Source organism: Mercurialis annua, linkage group LG8 (assembly GCF_937616625.2).
Source record: "Mercurialis annua linkage group LG8, ddMerAnnu1.2, whole genome shotgun sequence".
Lineage (NCBI taxonomy): Eukaryota > Viridiplantae > Streptophyta > Magnoliopsida > Malpighiales > Euphorbiaceae > Mercurialis > Mercurialis annua.
The window spans coordinates 1,796,867-1,815,210 of NC_065577.1; the positions used below are offsets into that span (position 1 = coordinate 1,796,867).

At 33.9% G+C, this 18,344-nt stretch overlaps 3 protein-coding genes across 5 annotated transcripts; 2 read left to right on the plus strand and 1 right to left on the minus strand.

Moving 5' to 3' along the window:
• The first annotated feature begins 678 nt into the window (after positions 1-678).
• LOC126661300 (uncharacterized) lies at positions 679-2,175 on the plus strand. The gene is made up of 2 exons (XM_050355120.2): positions 679-1,072; positions 1,952-2,175. Exons 1-2 carry the CDS (start codon positions 716-718, stop codon positions 2,048-2,050), a joined length of 456 nt encoding a protein of 151 aa, XP_050211077.1. The 5' UTR covers positions 679-715; the 3' UTR covers positions 2,051-2,175.
• Positions 2,176-3,747: 1,572 nt separating this feature from the next.
• LOC126660548 (transcription elongation factor SPT6 homolog) lies at positions 3,748-11,034 on the minus strand. The gene is made up of 12 exons (XM_050354113.2): positions 10,671-11,034; positions 10,444-10,586; positions 9,779-10,025; positions 9,490-9,690; positions 9,276-9,395; positions 8,802-9,188; positions 8,609-8,716; positions 7,734-8,513; positions 7,087-7,228; positions 5,839-7,010; positions 4,456-4,665; positions 3,748-4,354 (listed from the first exon to the last, which is right to left on the minus strand). Exons 1-12 carry the CDS (start codon positions 10,944-10,946, stop codon positions 3,947-3,949), a joined length of 4,194 nt encoding a protein of 1,397 aa, XP_050210070.1. The 5' UTR covers positions 10,947-11,034; the 3' UTR covers positions 3,748-3,946.
• A 2,987-nt stretch (positions 11,035-14,021) lies between these two features.
• On the plus strand, positions 14,022-18,100 carry LOC126660334 (putative disease resistance protein RGA3). Of its 3 annotated transcripts, XM_056104219.1 has the most exons (3): positions 14,022-16,911; positions 17,085-17,558; positions 17,664-18,100. In XM_056104219.1, the coding sequence occupies exon 1, from the start codon at positions 14,090-14,092 to the stop codon at positions 16,871-16,873; it is 2,784 nt and encodes a 927-aa protein (XP_055960194.1). In that variant the 5' UTR covers positions 14,022-14,089; the 3' UTR covers positions 16,874-16,911; positions 17,085-17,558; positions 17,664-18,100. The 3 variants fall into 3 exon arrangements, with proteins under 3 accessions (XP_055960194.1, XP_055960192.1, XP_055960193.1); XM_056104217.1 differs by having other exon boundaries at positions 14,022-17,558; XM_056104218.1 differs by having other exon boundaries at positions 14,022-17,558; positions 17,667-18,100.
• The last annotated feature ends 244 nt before the right edge of the window (positions 18,101-18,344 follow it).

Sequence of the window (18,344 nt, forward strand, 5' to 3'; positions counted from 1 at the left end):
TATTTGAACTTTTTTCATTCATTATAAATTAATTAATTTATAAAATTGGTGTGGTAATTATACAAAATTGTATTTATTGAGTTATTTATATTAATTTATTAAGGATAAGTATATTTAATATATTACTTACAATATATTTTATTATTATCAAAAAGAAAATATATACCGTAAAATTTTGTACCGTCCGTCCAAAAAAGTCAGTTCTCCTAAATTAAAATTCTCTATACGCCATTAGGTGGAGAAATTCTTAGGTGAACCTAATTCGCCACGTAGAATTATTCATTTATTTATCGTGTGACACCTGACAATAATAAATATATTAACCTATTAATAAATATCACATTAATCGTTTATATTTTAATGTGAATTAATATAATATTTATTGATTGGTTAATATATTTATTGTTGACACGGAATGTTTAAGTTCATGCAATGTATTTTTCCATGAGGTGCATGCATACACCCAGTTGTACAATCAAATTTTAGTAACTGAAAGGCAGATAAACATAATTCCTGCACACACACGTAGCTAGATATTGCATTGCATGCAATTAAGAAATAAAATGTAATGAAAAATATGTGTAAGAACTAAAATGCAAGGAAAAATATGTGTAAGAAATAGAGGATCCTATAATTGCATGCCCTACATTTGTCTGATTAACCTATGTTATATATATATGTCTTTACATGTAATGCTCGAACTCCATAACTAGCCATGGCTCCATCTTCATCACTCGTAATACTACTCGCCATTTTCTTCTCTCTATCAATGTTCTCCGGCGACGCATTTGCCGGCGGCTGTAACGGACAGTATACTCGCGTCGCAACTCTATATCCCTTCAGTCTGCAAGGCTGGCAAGGCGATTGTTTTCGGAACTCCGCTGGTTATGTAACATACACTCAAGATTACGGCCTCGGCTACATTCAGATCTCCACATTTGACGCAAGAAGCAAATTTTGTTCAGATTCGTATGAATTTAAAGTGAATGGGCAGAGTATAGGACATGATACTTATCGTTTGTCTATCACCAGTCCTCATACTTTTGACTTCGACCCAAGTTTAAGGGGCGCTGTAAGTTTTTTTATTTAATTTAGTGTTTTAAAAACTGAACCGGACTGAGAGGTCCAACCGGTTTAAACAGGAACCGGTCACTCGTCTGGTTAAAAACTGTAAAATAACTAATATTTCAACCGGGATTGAACCGGTGAACTGCTGTTAAGAATTAGTGGCGAAAAAATCCATCACTGGATACTTAAAGATTTTCGGTAATTCTATTTTTTTTTTAAATTTCATGCAACCGGTTGAAACAGTAGTTGAACCAGTTGAATTGGAAAGCCGAAATCCAGTGGCGTCACTGGTTTAGCCAGCGTTTTGATTTCTAAAATATTGCTTTAGTTACTTTTTTTAAGGTCTAACAATATATTCAATTTTTGTACAAGAGTTTTTTTTTTTAATTTTATTCAATTTTTATAATTTTGCTATTTCGTTGCAATATTAGTCAATGTTTATCTAATTAAATTAATTATTTTAACTTTAATTGAATTGATATTCCATAATTTGAAAAACTCATTTTTTAAAATTTCTAAATTTACTTTATAATTTTAAATAAATTACAAATAGCGTTAGAATTTAATTTTAAATTCTCTTAATTTATTGGTGGTTGAAATAAAAAAAAATACATTGAAACTAAAATTGATAGGCAAAATCAAATAAAATTAATAGGTATTATATTAAAGTGGAGATTCAAAGAATAAATTGATCGAAAAAAATTGCTAGAATTGTAAGAAAATATTAATATTATGTTACCATTACAAACATTATATTTTTTAGATAAAATTATAATAAGTTGTAAAGATTTAAATTTAATTTACTATCATATCTATTTTTTAATAATAATATTTAATTGCAATATGATTAAATGATTTTAATTTCTTTAAATGATATGACCAGATAAGAGAGCATGGAGTGGAGGTTTATATGACAACAAATGGGCTGAACTGTGACCAAAAACAGGAACCACAAGCAGCAAAAGCTACGGAGATAATCTGAAGATAATGTCGTTTATTTTTAATTAAGTCATCGTTATTTCAATAAATTAAAATTTCATGCTACAAACATGAGATTTTTGTTGTTGTAAACCAATAAAATAAAGTAGTCATTAAATTTATAGTTTTATATAATTGTCTTTTCTAATTTTTTATTGTAAAAAATATAATTGATAAATCTAAATTTTTATATAATTGGTCAATCCTAAATTCAATTTTTTTAAATAAAATAATTAATTGAAAGACTAATATAACATAATAATAAACTAAAGCAATGATTTGAGTTTTGCTCTATCTTCTCGCAGTTGGCTGATATGAGCAGATCTAATGCTTAGGTAACAAGAAAATCAGCCATATTCAAAATAAAAGAATAGAAATCGAAGATGGCTGATAAAATGAAATAAAAAAAAAAAACAGATTTGGTTATTTCACACTAAAAACACAATCAAAGTGCAAATTTTGGCAGTTATGTTTCATATCTTGTTAAAACTTAATAGCTTGCTCTCCAAGAAAAGGGTCATTAGGAATAATCTATTAGTAAGTCGGCTCATAATGATTAGATTAGTCTATTGTTAATTGTTTGATTCCGAATAGGGGTGCATTCAATTCGAATCGAAATTGCTCTTTTTTAAACTGAACTGAATCGGTTTTATAATGATGTAAGCAATTCCAAACCAAACCCGTCAGCTTAGTTAGTTTCTTAGATCGGTTTGTACAAAAATAGAACTGAAATATTTTTATCTCCAAAACCAAACCGAAACAGAAAAAAAATTACATTTTCAACTCAAAACAAATCGAATTTGTCAGTTCGTTCGACAACTTAGATTATAAAGCTCCATAGCTTGACATTATGCTGAAACTTGGCTGTAATTTGTTTTATGGCAGGGTAGTAAATGGTGTAGCTTGCAAGTACATTATGAGTATTAAGGTTTCATGCTGTTGCAGGTATTGCACTGCTTATGATCTTGAAAATTGGAAAATTTTATGAACAAAGGTCATTGCGGTCCGTGAATTTGTGTGTCAAAGTCAATTATGTCCCACTTAGCCCTTTTAATCAATTAAGGATTATACTTTTTATTACTAGGATTAAGTGATAATACTCTCTAATTTTTGCTTAATTAAGGATAAAATTGGGTCATTTCGGTCTCTAAATTTGTTTATCTTGGACAATTTTTATTGTCAACTGACCTAAAAACCGAAATATTGTCGTTAATTGATTAAAATGATTAAGTGTACCCTGACGCATAAACATTATGAAATTAATTTGGATTTTCATATGATTAAGACTAACAAGTCTACTTTGCTTTGATTTGATTTAGGTTTTAATAATAACCCGATGAACGGAGACCATGTGGCGCTCGTACATTGGATACCCCAATGATGAAGCGAGATCGATAAATAATGCACCAATTTTGCATTTAAGGGTGAATATAAAGCATTAGCCTTACTTATGTATATAGTGAAGGTATTAGAAGGTTGGTTTTAGGGCAGCATACCCTTGCAATTGTGACTGTTGGTGAAGGGCAATTATTGCATTCTGTGAATGTTGAAGTGGTTTTAATTATCTAAAAGTCACAAATCATTAATTAATTGTCAAAGCTGTATGTGATTCAATTCAAGTGTTATTTTTTATGATAAATTAATGGATTAATCGTAAACTAATACACGAATTTTCCCCTAATTTATAATTACAACAAGAACTTTAAAATACAATAGCAGTTTATAACATTGATGGACGGTGAAATTTAATTGTTCAATTTTGAAACAAAAAGGGTTTTTCTATACACAAAGAAGTTTAAGCACTAATATGTACTGTTAGAGAAACTATGAGGGTATATGTACCTTTTGCCTAAAATATAATATGTTCATGGTAAAATTAACTCGGTACAAATTTTTTTTCCTACACTAATTGCCCCTGAAGGCCCCCAGTTGCAGGGCTTCGCATGGGTACCATGGCAGCAACTGATCTAATTGATGGCCCTGATTCATGTACAGAATCATCAATGTGCCTCTGAAAATATGATACCAGGGAATTGATGTCTGAGAACATCCTTTTCCGAAACTTGAACCCCTCGGGATACAGACCAACATACTCATGATGCAGATTTGTGCCTCTAATGTAGGTCAGAATGGATGTGCCAGGGTGCTCATGAGCAATGCCAAAAGAATAAACTATTCTTGTTGGGTGGTCCGACTTCTCAACCCTTAGTTGCTCGTCAACTTCTGCTTTGGTGCCCCGTCTAAACTTTCGATAGCTTAGCATCGTCTTGAGATGAGCCACCAAGGGGTCAACATAGCGGTCCATTAACTGCAGGCAATCGACAGAGATTTATACTTTTTACAGTTGATTAAAATGAACTAAAACAAGACTGGGATACATATCATCGATTCATCATAGTAGAAACTCACCTCGTCCAAATCCTCAAAAGTGTCCTCCCCAATTTTCAGGGTCTTTCCGATACGCAGTAAACTGGTAATATCTTTGTGTTCCTTTCCTCCTTCGACAATATCCTTGTGAGCATAAACGCCATCATAAACTTTTAGAGTTAAAGTTAAATAGGATGGCCCCCAAGAACTAGGACGAACTACACTTTCCCCAGGATCCTTGTCCGATAAGAACTGTGGAAGGCAATAACAAAATAAGAGTTTAGACGACACAACAATTTGTTATTTTCCATATAAATAACAATCATAAAAAAAGAACGACAGAAGTATGAAGGATAAATCACTAGAAATCATTGATAAGAACAATCATTAATATCATGCCAACCCTTCGAAACCATGATATTAATAATCATAAAGGAATTAATCTATATTAATGTAAACGTGAAGCATAAAATTCTATAACAAGGGTTATCTTAACATTATTGTTGCTACTGAGAACGATACCAGCTGGATATGTCAGAAACTATCATCTTCACACATGATATGAACTAAAAAGTACAATGTCAGATAGCTTGTTTGCAACATCCAAATGAGATACTTTGGGAAGTAATATCACAGTCAAAAGCAACCAAATACTAATTCAATGTATGAGAGTGGGACAAGGGGTACAAGAAGAGAACAAAAGTACTAAGAATAGCGATATTTTGTGAAGGTTACAATTTATGATGAGCTAATGTAATAAAGTGTAGGGTTGATTAAAGATTAATTACTAAAAGAAATATTTACGATGAGTTAATTTTTAATTTTTTTTCCAAACCTGTTTTTCTTTTGAGAACATCTAGTTACCTGCTTTTCTCAAACAACAGTTCTCTCTTTTCTTTTTGGAAAAACACTATTCTCAAACCATTTTTCCTATTACTTATGACTCCCTTAATTGTTATATACAAATCCAAGTTTGAACAATCCAGCAAAAGGCCTTAATAACATGAAATTTAAGCAATAGATGGAGACATCAATAGATTTAAATAACTGTAACGACACGGTTGGTGTCGTGATCCCGACAATGGGTCTGTAACAGTCATAAAATATCACGCCGCAATTTTTAAGATATTGAGAAGTTTGTGAAGTTAATAGAGTTAGTCAAGAGTTAATTATAAAATATTGTTAACTTAGAACAAAATAAAACATTAAGTTGATACCTACAAGACAGGAAAAAAACCCAATATCGCTGCCTAGGGGTCATGAACTTCATTGTTAACATTATTTATTCCTAGATGATGAAGTCTACACACATTAGTACCAAGGGGCTTAACCACACACAGGTAAGTAACTCATATGACTAAGTAATTTAAAGTCAATTCGATCAATCAAATTGAAGTTTATAATCCTGAGGTGTCAAGAAATTACCTCCATTGCTTCATCAGCGGTTATATTCTGGAAGCGAGGATGAACAATCATCCTAGGCTTAAAGTGTTTCTTTACTAGCGCCTTCTCTTTGCGAGCTTTTTCTCGTGCACTCTGCAGGCTGCTTCGATCTTCATGGTAATAAGGATCCAAAACGCGGACTTGCTGATGTCGGTTTTTCCTCATCTCACCCTCCTTACTTACCAAGAATACCTGAAACCTATTTTTTTGAATTGATTTGATCTTGCAGGTTAGCATATCACCTTCATGCAGCCTGTCAGCCAGCTCAGGTATATCCCGCCAATCATCTGCATAGTCTTCCTTTGTGAGTATTCCAGTTAATCCTGATTCCAGTGCACATATTGCCTTTCCGCCTTGCAATCTGCGAACAGTGACCGCTATTGTTCTCCCTTCAGCAAGGGTTTCATCAGTTTCGCCTGAAATCATGTAGAACTCCTCATCCTGTGTAGGTTCTTTATACTGTTTGCGCCAATCCTGAAAACCCTGTATCAGTTCCCCTTTTATATCCTTCAAAGTCTCCTCCTTATTTTCACGCTTCTTATCAACGACATAAACATCAATTTTAAGAGATTTTAGTAAATTAGGCCTGTCTCTAGCATGTTCTATTGCCATCTCCAGTGCTTCATCCTTGTCATTTGCATCACCACTGTCTATTTCATAAACATCTTTTGCCATCTCCTGCGCTAAACCATAAGATTCTGGATGTATTCTAGTATCATCCAACAAATCAATAAACTGGCTGCTATTAGCTGCCAGCCCACTACGCCGGACACGCAAAAAACCAACTGCATTTACGAAAACATTTTTATCAAGTCCATGAACTGTCACAAAGTCTTTCCGGGTTAAAATTGCTCCCCACCTTACTAAAGACCTCTGCAAAAATGCTGCCTTTCTGGGACCAAGTCCAGAAATGAACTGCAATGGGGCAAACAACCATTCATGGGCAGTAGCCATGTTAACGTCAAGGCCCACCTTGTTTGTGACATCTACCATAACCTGTTCGGCCATTGCATATTTCTCATCAGAATTAAGAAAATTCTCCAAAGGGCTGAGTTTCCAAGACAAAATCTCTCTAGCCGGTCCACAAAGTGTCGCAACCATTGCCAATGGATTTTGCAGATAACGACCAAGGGCAACAGCTCGCCGAACAATGCCTGAAAAAACAAGCCTAGTTAGAATAGTTTCCACTAACAGAAATTTTGCAAAAAGAATAAACAGCAATGTAGGTACCTGGCTGACCAGCTAGTTGGTCAGAAGAAATTCGAGAATTCTCATAAAGGCGAGGCAAAGCCTCATCGCCATAAACAATGCTCAACTCATCCATCTCGTGTCCAACATCTCTTGGGTTATTTTCCACCATCTTAAAAATGATCTGACAACAAAAATACGCTTCATTAGAATCACCTTATAAGACAGTGCACTATAAACACAGTAAGAGAAAAAAAAACATCTAAGCAGCCAAAATGCGGAGAAGTTCCTTGAAGAGGGCCAAAAAATCTATTGGACAATGATAGTGTGACGACTACAGCTTATCAAAACTTTAGGATTATAACTGCTGATGTTTAAAAGCTCAATATGTTGCACATTAGAACTCTCAATATAGTAGGGAACATTAAGAGTCACACATCAGTGCCAAGAAAAATTAAGCTATGAAAGTCACAAACATTCAAGTAAATTCAAGAAAATGTTCTCACTCAAATTCCAGTAATAGCAACAAGATATTGCATCACTAACTATTGTTTTCCGTTATGAAAAGGACAGGCCTGATTAAGGAAGCTAAAACCAGTTAAAATTTGATTTAATCAAAAAGTGATGGCACTCAAGGAGCCATGTTTTCTGTACAAATCCAAAGAATTGGGACATCAAATAAAACTTACCTCATAAATGTCATCCTTAAGCCTTGTGCAAGACAAATTCACAGCTCCTAGGACAACCACATGTGGCCGGTGATCAGTCATGAACTTCAGAACAAGCTGCTGGTCACATTGCTTTTGTTGTTGGTCATTGATGTTTTGAGATTGCAATGTAAGGGAGCCAGCATAAAGTACATCTAGCACCTCGCCAGATGAATCTAACATCACAAAAGTGGTGGCCTGCTTTCCAGGGCCCCAACAGCACGCCATGACCCTTGGAGAAGCTTCATCATCTGAGGAAATATCATTGTCTTTCCGTTGATATGGACCTACAGAAACTTTATTCCACAAAACCTTCCCATACTCCCACAACAACATATTTTTAGCTCTACTGGTCAACAAGGATCTTGCTTCTTTCTCCATCGAAGGCAACAGAAAATTATGCAAAGCATCCTTCAGTATCAGACTCCTCTGCTCATTCCATACTTGAGCAGATTTAGTAACACCATCACTAAGATAATGTTCTTCGCAGTCATGAATAAACTGATTCATTACTTTCTCTGGAAGCTTAAACGTAACTTGTAAAAGCTTATCCTCTTCGGCCTTTTGGATAAGCAACCATTGAGCATCCTCAAACCTGTTCACTGGCTTTTCCCTGAGCCACTTCACGTTGGCAAGTTGATGATAAGCGTCTATTGCTGAATTTCCATCTGGTGTCGGACTTGTCGATACAACACAGTTATCCACATACAATGCACGCACATGTTTCCTGATACTTGGCTCCCAACTTATCTCAACAGCAGCCTGGAAGAATCCAATAGATAGCAGATAAGTAAAGGTGCTTGTATTTTGATCTAATGGGCGTTTATTTAAAGCAAATAACCGTAAACAAAAAATACCATGTGCCTGGCTCCTTTAAGAACAGCTTGTGGATTTTTAAACATCACACATGTAAAATTTGAAGCCACCTGCTCTGGTGTTTCTTTTGGAGTCTCCACGAAGGTCCCCTACAATTATATGTAACAAGAGAATAAGATAAATGCAACAAAAATCAATCTCTATAAGCCCGCAATGACGACAATATAAACTCACCATCTTTGTTAAGGACAAGGCCATTCCAAGTTGCTCCGCAATGAACCCAAACTTGTTTGCTACATCCCATAAGCCAGCCTTACTGCAGATACTATATTGGGATTTCCTTTTGGGCCTCTTATACTGACCTTCGTCGAGACCCGGCTCACCTGGAGGGAAATGTAAATTAAACTGTGCATCAACATCTTCAACTTCTCTTTCTGATTCTGCAGCCTTGAGTGAGGTGAGAATAGACTCAAACAGCTGCTGATTTAGGTCAGGTCTTGTTTGATCATACATCCGCCTAGATTCTTCCTCAAATCTTTTATTATAGTACGACTCTAAAGCAGTCTTTCGCTTTTGAAGAAGTAACCACTTGCGATCCAAGTCATGAATTGCCCAGAGCACCTAGAAAGTAAGGACATAAACATTAGACTGAAATCTTGATATTTGTTCGAATGTTTAGTAAAACATGAGAAGGCGACGAGCTATTACCTTGTGCCACTTGAGCATAGGTGGTGTGTCAGACTTATCATAACTATCATCATCGTGTTGGTCGGGATCCTTCAACAAGCTTAAACACTCCTCCTTCCGGTACATGGCAATGAATGGGACCTGTAACAGAATAAAATAAAAAAACGATAAGAGGGGAGCATAAAAAATCTAGACGGAGAAGAAAGTGTTCCAATGCAAAGCGATAAATACTCACATCTAACTTATGAAAATGGCGAAGTTGCAAAAAACGGCAGATGTCATCCCTATCCAAAGGCACATGGTTTCCTTCATTGCTGGCTCCTCTTTTGTTGAACAATGGCACTACACCGTTGGCAAGTTGATTAAGTATCCAGTTGCACTCATTTGATAAACTGATAGCATCAGTTGGAAGGGAAGCAGCGGTTTCTTCAGATATCTGCATAAAAATAGAAAACAGAAAATATAAGAAAAGAAAAGATGATGGGAAACAAAGTAACAGAAAAACAGTAAACATTATAGAAAACCTGCATTCTTTCTGGATAATCAATCACCCGAATTCGCTCATCTTTCTCGGTCATATATTTGTCAGAGAGTACAGTGGGCTCAAACTCGGTATGCATGCTTGTTTCCTCGCACAGGCTAGATTCCAACTCCAGTTTGCGGCGTAGCAGCAAGTCATCAACATCCCCAAATAATTCATGAGCTTCCTGCAAAGAAGATGATGCAATTCCAAATTCTTGCGGAGATGTCTTTTTCTTCAACCTGTTACGTCTACATAAAAAGCAGACCATGGATCAAAGACATTTACATACACGAGGAGCAGGCACAAGTTCAAGCCATGGAAATCATACAACACATCGATTAAAAACATTTACATACACGAAGAGCGGGCACAAGTTCAAGACATGGAAATCATACAACACATCGATTAAAGACATTTACATACACGAGGAGCAGGCATACAGCACAAGTTCAAGCCAATACAACACATCCATTAGAGACATTTGCATACACCAGGACCAGGCATACAACACAAGTTCAAGCCAATACAACACATCGATTAAAGACATTTGCATACACCAGGACCAGGCATACAACACAGTTCAAGCCAATACAACACATCGATTAAAGACATTTGCATACACCAGGACCAGGCATACAACACAAGTTCAAGCCACGGAAATCATACCTAATGGGAGCTCCGTCCTCATCTTCGTGGACAATAAAGTCCGCCATCTCATCGTCAATGTCGTCAGGCTTGTCCTCCTCTTCTACCAGCTGATCATGCTCAACCCTTTCCTCGGCAGTGGCTTTCTTGAGCCGCTTAAATTTCTGAGAAGAGAACAAAGTAATGAATTAGGTCAAACTCGTAAACAGCATTAATTAATTAGGTCAAACAGAAGATAGCTAACTAACCTTGAATGCATTATTGTCCCTAAGCAGCTCGTAGTCTTCTTCATCGAGCACGCTAATGACGTTCAAACACCTCTTCTTCTTCTTCTTCTTCTTCTTCTTCCGCTCTTCTTCCTCCTCTTCAATGTCGTCTTCAACAATGAAATCATCTTGCTCGTACTCATCTTCTTCTTCACTGTCGTCTTCACTGTCGTCTTCAACACTGTCGACAATTAAATCATCTTTCTCATACTCATCTTCATCACCGGCCGAGATGTTGAGCACCGGTGCCGGAGTCATCTTAGGGTTATTTCGAATTAGCTTCGCGCGCAATTCCCAAATTCCAGTATCCTTAATTCTCAATTTTTATTGTAAAATCAGCATATTATGCAGCGGGATATTATGATTTAATTATTATTATTATTTTAATAATAATTCTATTTAATGCTATTTAAAGAATAAGAGTGATGTAGATGATTGTACAATTTTTTTGAACGGGAAAATAATATTTTACCTCATTATTGAAATATTGATATTAACATAATTCAATTATTTTTAGTTTTAACTTATTTAATAATATAATAAAATATTATTAATTTTATACATAAAAAAGTAGACAGAGTATATATAATAAATTATTCATTTAACAATTTAATCACTTAAAATTAAAAGATTTATGATAAATTTTAAAATTAATTGAGGGAACCAATATATAGAAAAAAAATCTCGCTCTAATTTTCTACTTTATTTCATTTTAAATTTCTGTTTTATTTTAAAAAATCATATCAATTCACCTTCTTTTTTTTTTTTGAAATAAAGCTGTACGTGAATAATAACTATAATATCCTTAAAATGGTTAAGTGTAGGGGTGAGCATCGGTCGGTTCGGTTCGGTGGGAAAATTTTCGGTTTTTTCGGTTTTCGGTTTGGAAATTTCTCAAACCGAACCGAACCGAACTTTTAGTTTGGAAGTAAAAAAACCGAACCGAATTAAACCGAAATATTTCGGTTCGGTTCGGTTCGGTTCGGTTAAAACCGAATTTAATTATTTTTTTAATTTTTTTAATTTTTTTATTAAAATTAATTCAAATATTAAATAATTAGAGTCTAATATACTTTCATATATGTTTAAATAACAATTATTAATTCATATATCAATAATAATAAAGATATAAATACAAAAAACATATAAATATAAGTATATATGTATATTATTTTTAAAAAAGTTATATATTTTATATTAAACTTCGGTTCATTCGGTTTTTTCGGTTTTTCGGTTTTCAAAACACACAAACCGAACCGAACACCGAACTCCGAACTTTACCTAAAGTAGAAACCGAACCAAACCGTTTTCACCGAAAAACCGAACCAAACAACAAAGTTCGGTTCGGTTCGGTTCGGTTTTTCGGTCTGGTTCGGTTCTTGCTCAGCCCTAGTTAAGTGTTACTTTAACTTTTTAATTTTTATTATCAATTAAATAATTAATATCGGATAACATATTTTTAATGAGCATTGCAGGTTTTTCTTGATAACTACACAACATTAATTTTATTGTATTACTTTATTAAATTATTATTAAGGTTAATGTCAAAAAAATTCACGAACTTTACACGTTTTTTTATTTTAATCACGCAGTTTAAATTTTCTTATTTTTATACACGAACTACCACTTTTTCTCAAATTCATACGCGGTACTAAGGCAGCACTCATTCTAATGATGCCAATTTGCTATTATTATTTTTACCGTTTTGTTCATAATGTCGTTTAATTCTAATTAAATTTAGAAATTAGATTTAGAATTAAACGGTAAAAATAATAAATAGCATTTAATTCTAATAAATAACATTTAATTCTAATTAAACTATCACTAATTAATATTATATTTATTGATTGGATAGGATTTAGGAGTCGAAAAAAGGCGGATTAGGTTAAAGAACGACACTGTTTCTTGTTCCTTCATTTAGCAAGAAACGGTGCCGTTTGAGGTGAATTTGTCCATATGTGAAACGACACCGTTTCACATGTGGAATCCGAGGTGTATTGACACATCATCTTCCTGTCGCACTGTCAATATAAATACGTGGGAAAAAAAATTATGATAAATTTGAGAAAAAATGAAAGTTCGTGGTTTTATATGGCTATTTTTAAAGGTGGTGATTTAAATGAAATTTCGAATAAAGTTCATGATTTTTTTAGAAATTAACCCTTTTATTTTACATTAAAAAGTTTAATAGTATATTTTAGTTATATATTTTGTAGAAAATATTTTAATTTTTATTTATTAAATTTGTGTCCTACTTTAATTTTCGGACTGACTTCGTGACTAGTCAATCGATATAATCAAAACACGCGGATATCGATAATAAAACTAACCGATGAAATCGAAACATATGGACATTAATAGCAAATCCAACCGATAAAAGCACACCTCTTAAGAAATAATTTTTTTTTTTGATGAATATCTTACCTTTAAATTAATATGCATTTTGCGATAATTCTACCGTTAGCCTCTATTTCGACCCTTTGTGATAACAGTTTCTATGTCTTCCTAAATTTGTTGAATCGATCCTTTTGTGTTGCAGCTCTAAGCCTTTAATCTCCACTGAGCCTCCGAGATAAAGCTTACTATTTCACTGTATTTGATCATATTTATAATTTTTTAAGTTGCTTTAACTTTAGTACATTGTTACTATCTTTTAAAATTACTTATAAAAATACTTTAAACTTATTTTCCTTAAAATTAAACTTTAATAATTAAATAAAAAAAAATGTAGTTTAAATATCGACATTATTAACTTGAAAGCTTGTTTTAAACTACAAAAAAATGTAGTTGCCTGTATTATTTGGGTACTCTGTTTCCCAATCCTTTTAATTTGAATTTCCTTCATACAGTGATCAAATTCAAAGCTATATATTTTCTTTTTTTGTTCTGCTTTAATTTGGTTGGTCTGAGGTCATAAGTTCAAATGTTATTCAATTGTTGTTTGCTGGAAGAAAAAAAACTCTAAAAATTGCACTCTAACTGTTTGATTCCCTAATTTACTTAATTTTGTCCATCTTAATTCTTTGGGTTGTAGAAAATTTGAATGATTAATTGTTTTAAGCTAAAAGCGAAACTATGGCATGAAGAAAATATTTTAGTATATATTTTCATGATTCTTGTTCAGTTTTTGCAAAGATTAATGTGAGTATATACTAAAGTCACCATTAAAGTAACCTTTAACTTAGACACCAAGATAAAGAATGTTTATACGAAGATCAAAACCAAAGTGATACATTGCTTTGACATTAATTAATGGATCATATCATTCCTTAGTTTTCTTGCATTATAAATATGCATGCAATGTTATTGAATTATTATCATATCATAACCACATCTGCAATATACTTCTGCTTTTTTCCATTTTATCAATCATCTTCAATTTCTATTCTTTTCCTTTGAATATGGCTGATTTTCTTGTTTCCAAAGCATTAGATCTGCTGACATCGGTCATTGTTGGCCAGATAGAGCAAAATGTTAAGCTTGTTTCCGGTGTCAAGAATGAGGTCAAAATGCTTACTAGCAATCTCCAATCCATCCAAGCTGTGCTCATTGATGCAGAGAAAAGGCAATTGAAGGAGGAAACTGTTAACCTTTGGCTCCGCAAGCTAAAAGACATAACATATGACATCGATGATGTGTTAGACGAATGGAGCATTGAAATTCAGAAATCAAAAATCGAGGGAGATGAACATGAATACACTTCCAGGCCTAAAAGGACTAAGGTATGGTCTTTTGTCTTATCCTTCTGCTTTTGTTTTCGTGAAGTTGGTTTTCGTCGTGATATTGCTGTCAAGATAAGAGAGCTAAATGAAAGTCTAGATGTGATTGCCAAAGAGAAAGAAAGATATAGCTTTTCACTGATAAAAGGCCATGAAAATATCGAACGAGCAATGACTACCTCTGTTATCAATATAGCAGAGGTAAAAGGTAGACATCATGACAAAGTTGCAGTGATAGACTTGTTGTTGGCTGAGAGTGATCAAAACCCTCATGTCATCTCCATAGTAGGGATGGGAGGGGTTGGCAAAACTACTTTTGCCAAACTAGTCTACAATGAAGAAATGATAAAAGCTCATTTTGATGTGCAAATATGGGTTTGTGTCTCTGATCCCTTTGATGAGGTTAGGATTGCTAAGGCAATCCTTGAATCTCTTACAAAATCTACCTCAAATCTTGTTGAATTGCAAAACATTGTACAACAAATTCAACAATGTATTTTAGGAAGAAAGTTTTTACTCGTTCTGGATGATGTGTGGAATGAAGATTATCGAAAGTGGGAAGAACTAAAACATTCTTTCGAGTGTGGTGCACCAGGAAGTAAAATTTTGGTCACCACGCGTAAAGAGGACGTTGCAAAAACTATGGATAGTGTAAATACAATCCAACTTGGACTTTTGTCCGATAAGGAATGTTGGGAGATTTTTACTAACATAGCATTCTTTCAAAGGTCTAGAAATGAGTGCATAGTTTTAGAAGAAATTGGGAGAAAAATTGTGAGTAGGTGTAAGGGTTTGCCTCTTGCTGTAAAGACGATAGCAAGTCTTTTGCGCTTTAAAAAGTCTATAAGAGAATGGCAAGATGTGTTAAATAGCGAATCATGGAAATTGAAGGAAGTTGACGAGTGCGTCCTAGCCCCATTGTGGTTAAGTTATATCGACTTGCCCTCGCCATTGAAACAATGTTTCTCTCACTGTGTCATCTTTCCAAAGGACTACGAGATGAGTAAAAGTGAACTAATTTCTTTGTGGATTGGTCAAGGTTATATTAGGGCAGCAAATGATAAGAATTTGGAGATGATTGGTGACGAGTATTTCCATAATTTAGTTATGCGCTCTTTCTTCCAAGATATTATAGAAATTGGGGAGAACGAATATTTGAGTGATCGAATTTACTGTAAGATGCATGATTTAGTGCATGATTTTGCACAATCTGTCATGAAAAATGAGTATGGAAGCATAGAGATAAATAGTAACGAAGAACCAAGAATAGATTTCAATCCCATGGAAATACGTCATGTAGGTATTACAGTTGTGGAACATGTCTCTTTTCCTATTTCCCTTTACAGTTTTAGAAAGTTACGTAGTCTTAAAATTTCGTCGGGAGGAAGCACATCGTTTGGAGTTGCCCTAAGTATTTTATTTAATGAATTGTCTTGTTTGAGATCATTGAGTTTAAGAAATTGTGGTATTGTAGAAATCCCATCTAACATAAGTAACTTGATTCATTTGAGGCAGCTTGATTTGTCTTTTAATGTTTTTGAAGAGTTGCCTGAATCGATATGTAAATTGTATAATTTGCAAGTTTTGGATGTGGAGAGGTGTGGACGTCTAAAATCATTACCTAAAGGGATAGGAAAACTAATTAATTTGATCTATCTAAATAACTTGGGGACATATGCTTTCATGCCGAAAGTAATAGGGAGGTTGTATGGCTTACAAAGTTTAACCAAAATTAATATAAGCCACCATGAAACAATAGAAGCCCCATTATCTCTTAGAGATATAAAAAACTTGAATCAACTTGGTGGATTCATGTTAATAGACTGGACGAGACAACATGTGCCAGATGTGGATGTTGAAGACGCTAAGGGAGCGCAGTTAAACGATAAAAAGCATCTCGTTGAATTGTCTTTAAGTTTCAATGATGAAGTTGGACAAGAATGGAGGAAAAAACAAGATGAAGAGTTATTAGAAGCTTTAGCGCCCCCAACAAGTTTGGAGCATTTAGCGATATGGAATTACCAAGGAACAAATAAAATCTGTCATGGTCCAAGTTGGATAAAATCATTGATTTGTCTTAAAAGCCTTTTCCTTTATGGATGGAGGAACTGTGAGCAGTTGCCATCGCTGGGAAAATTACCTTCGCTTGAATACCTTTTCGTAGGTGAATTCGAGAGTTTAAGAGAAGTAGGAGTTGAATTTCTTGGGATGGATCATCATGAGGTGTCTGATAATGCTGTATTATTCCCCAAATTAACGGAATTACACTTTTCGGACATGAAAGAATGGGAAGAGTGGATCTATGAAGATATCATTGCCGACGAAAGGGTGAAGAAAAACGACAGCGGTAATGGAATGGAAATAATGCCATGTCTACGATCTTTACATCTCTCGACATGTCCGAAGTTGAGGGTGTTGCCATCTTTTATCCTCCAAAATACTTCACTGCAAATAAAAAGATATTGAGCAAGCTTGTGGAATAAGTATGTATATATGAAGGCAAGGTTGGTATAGTTTCTTCTCCTTTTTGTTTTTTATTTTGAAGTTAATGAAACAATATTTTTTAACATATCCATTTATATTCAATTCATCAAACTACAGTCTTTCAGAATGTATTAGTATTTAAAATAATATGAAACAAGTTTGGTACTTACTAGTTATAATTTTTTATTTGCAGCCAAAGAGTTACCATCTGCACCAATTGTCATTGTTGTCTGCTACTGATTGCATATTCTTATTGGCAAGAATTAAGAATGTTTTTAATTATTTTAATATTTTCATGCTATTTTTTAGTGTTTATGAGAATCTATTATCTATTTCTTTTTTCAATTTATATTCCTTTCATATTACTTTATGCACTGTACTTTCTTGAAATTTATTAACCAAACTGCTAATTTTATGCATCATTTAAGGAGAACTTTTCGACCATTGTTTTCACACTAAAGATGCAATCAAATTGCAAAATGTTGCGATTATCTTATAAAAATTGTTGTAAATAGCTCGACTCTCTAAGAGAATGTGCATAAGGAATTCCGCATCTCGGCTTTCTTGCCTGCCAACGATGGTCCATGGAGTGGCAAGTGATGGCTATGCTGCTTCTGATATCTTGAATATCGGAAAGGTCTTGCTCGATATTTTGTTTAATGCCAAGGTATATAACGTAACTCTCGCATTGTGAAGTTAATTTGATTTTTATATCATTATTATGAATAACAAGGTGCAAATTTATTGCATCGTTTAACTCCTCTTGCTGCAGCAGGTGGTACCCAAAATGCTAGAACCGCATGCTCTCCATTTATTGGGTTGTTGTTCCTTCCACCAATCACAAACTAGTATCGATTCTCGACGAGCAATTAAGTTGCGGATTCTTTCTGTAGGCTCGTCATAATCTACAAGTAACAGCATTGCTACTACATCCACAACAGATGCAGTGACTTGCTTCCTCGATAAGTAATTGATCGGCGCATTTCATGAAATTGGCTCGATCCAAGAATGTTAATATTATTACAAGCAAAATTCTGACATATACTGAAACCAGTTGAATTTTCATGGCTTGTAATTTGCTTTATGTTTTTTGTTCTGCTTTGGTGTGAGATAATATATTAAGCATTGGGTTGTAATTTTATCAGAAAAGGCTTGCATATCCTTGTTAAATTTGTATTCATTGAGAGAATTTCTTGTATGTTATTTTTAGTGAATCTCATTTGAAAATTTGAATTTGGTTAACAATTCAACAAGTGATTGTAAAATAATGACAGCTAGCTTATCAGAAATGGCCTAATTACTTAAAAAACCTCCACCTTATAATATTTTTCGTTTATACCATGATCTAGGAAAAAAATTCATTTGTACCTTTTTTTTGATTTTTCGTTTTCATCTCTACCTCGAAGTACTAAATTGATCTCTTTTCATGTGCAAAAAAGACTAAAATAATGCT

Excerpts from the sequence above, each read along its gene's own strand:
- LOC126661300 (XM_050355120.2), top strand. The coding sequence starts at position 716 with ATGGCTCCATCTTCATCACTCGTAATACTACTCGCCATTTTCTTCTCT. Across the intron at positions 1,073-1,951 it reads ACCCAAGTTTAAGGGGCGCT|ATAAGAGAGCATGGAGTGGA; the intron begins GTAAGTTTTTTT and ends TGATATGACCAG.
- LOC126660548 (XM_050354113.2), bottom strand. The coding sequence starts at position 10,946 with ATGACTCCGGCACCGGTGCTCAACATCTCGGCCGGTGATGAAGATGAG. Across the intron at positions 10,587-10,670 it reads GGGACAATAATGCATTCAAG|AAATTTAAGCGGCTCAAGAA; the intron begins GTTAGTTAGCTA and ends TTCTCTTCTCAG. Across the intron at positions 9,691-9,778 it reads ATTATCCAGAAAGAATGCAG|ATATCTGAAGAAACCGCTGC; the intron begins GTTTTCTATAAT and ends ATTTTTATGCAG.
- LOC126660334 (XM_056104217.1), top strand. The coding sequence starts at position 14,090 with ATGGCTGATTTTCTTGTTTCCAAAGCATTAGATCTGCTGACATCGGTC.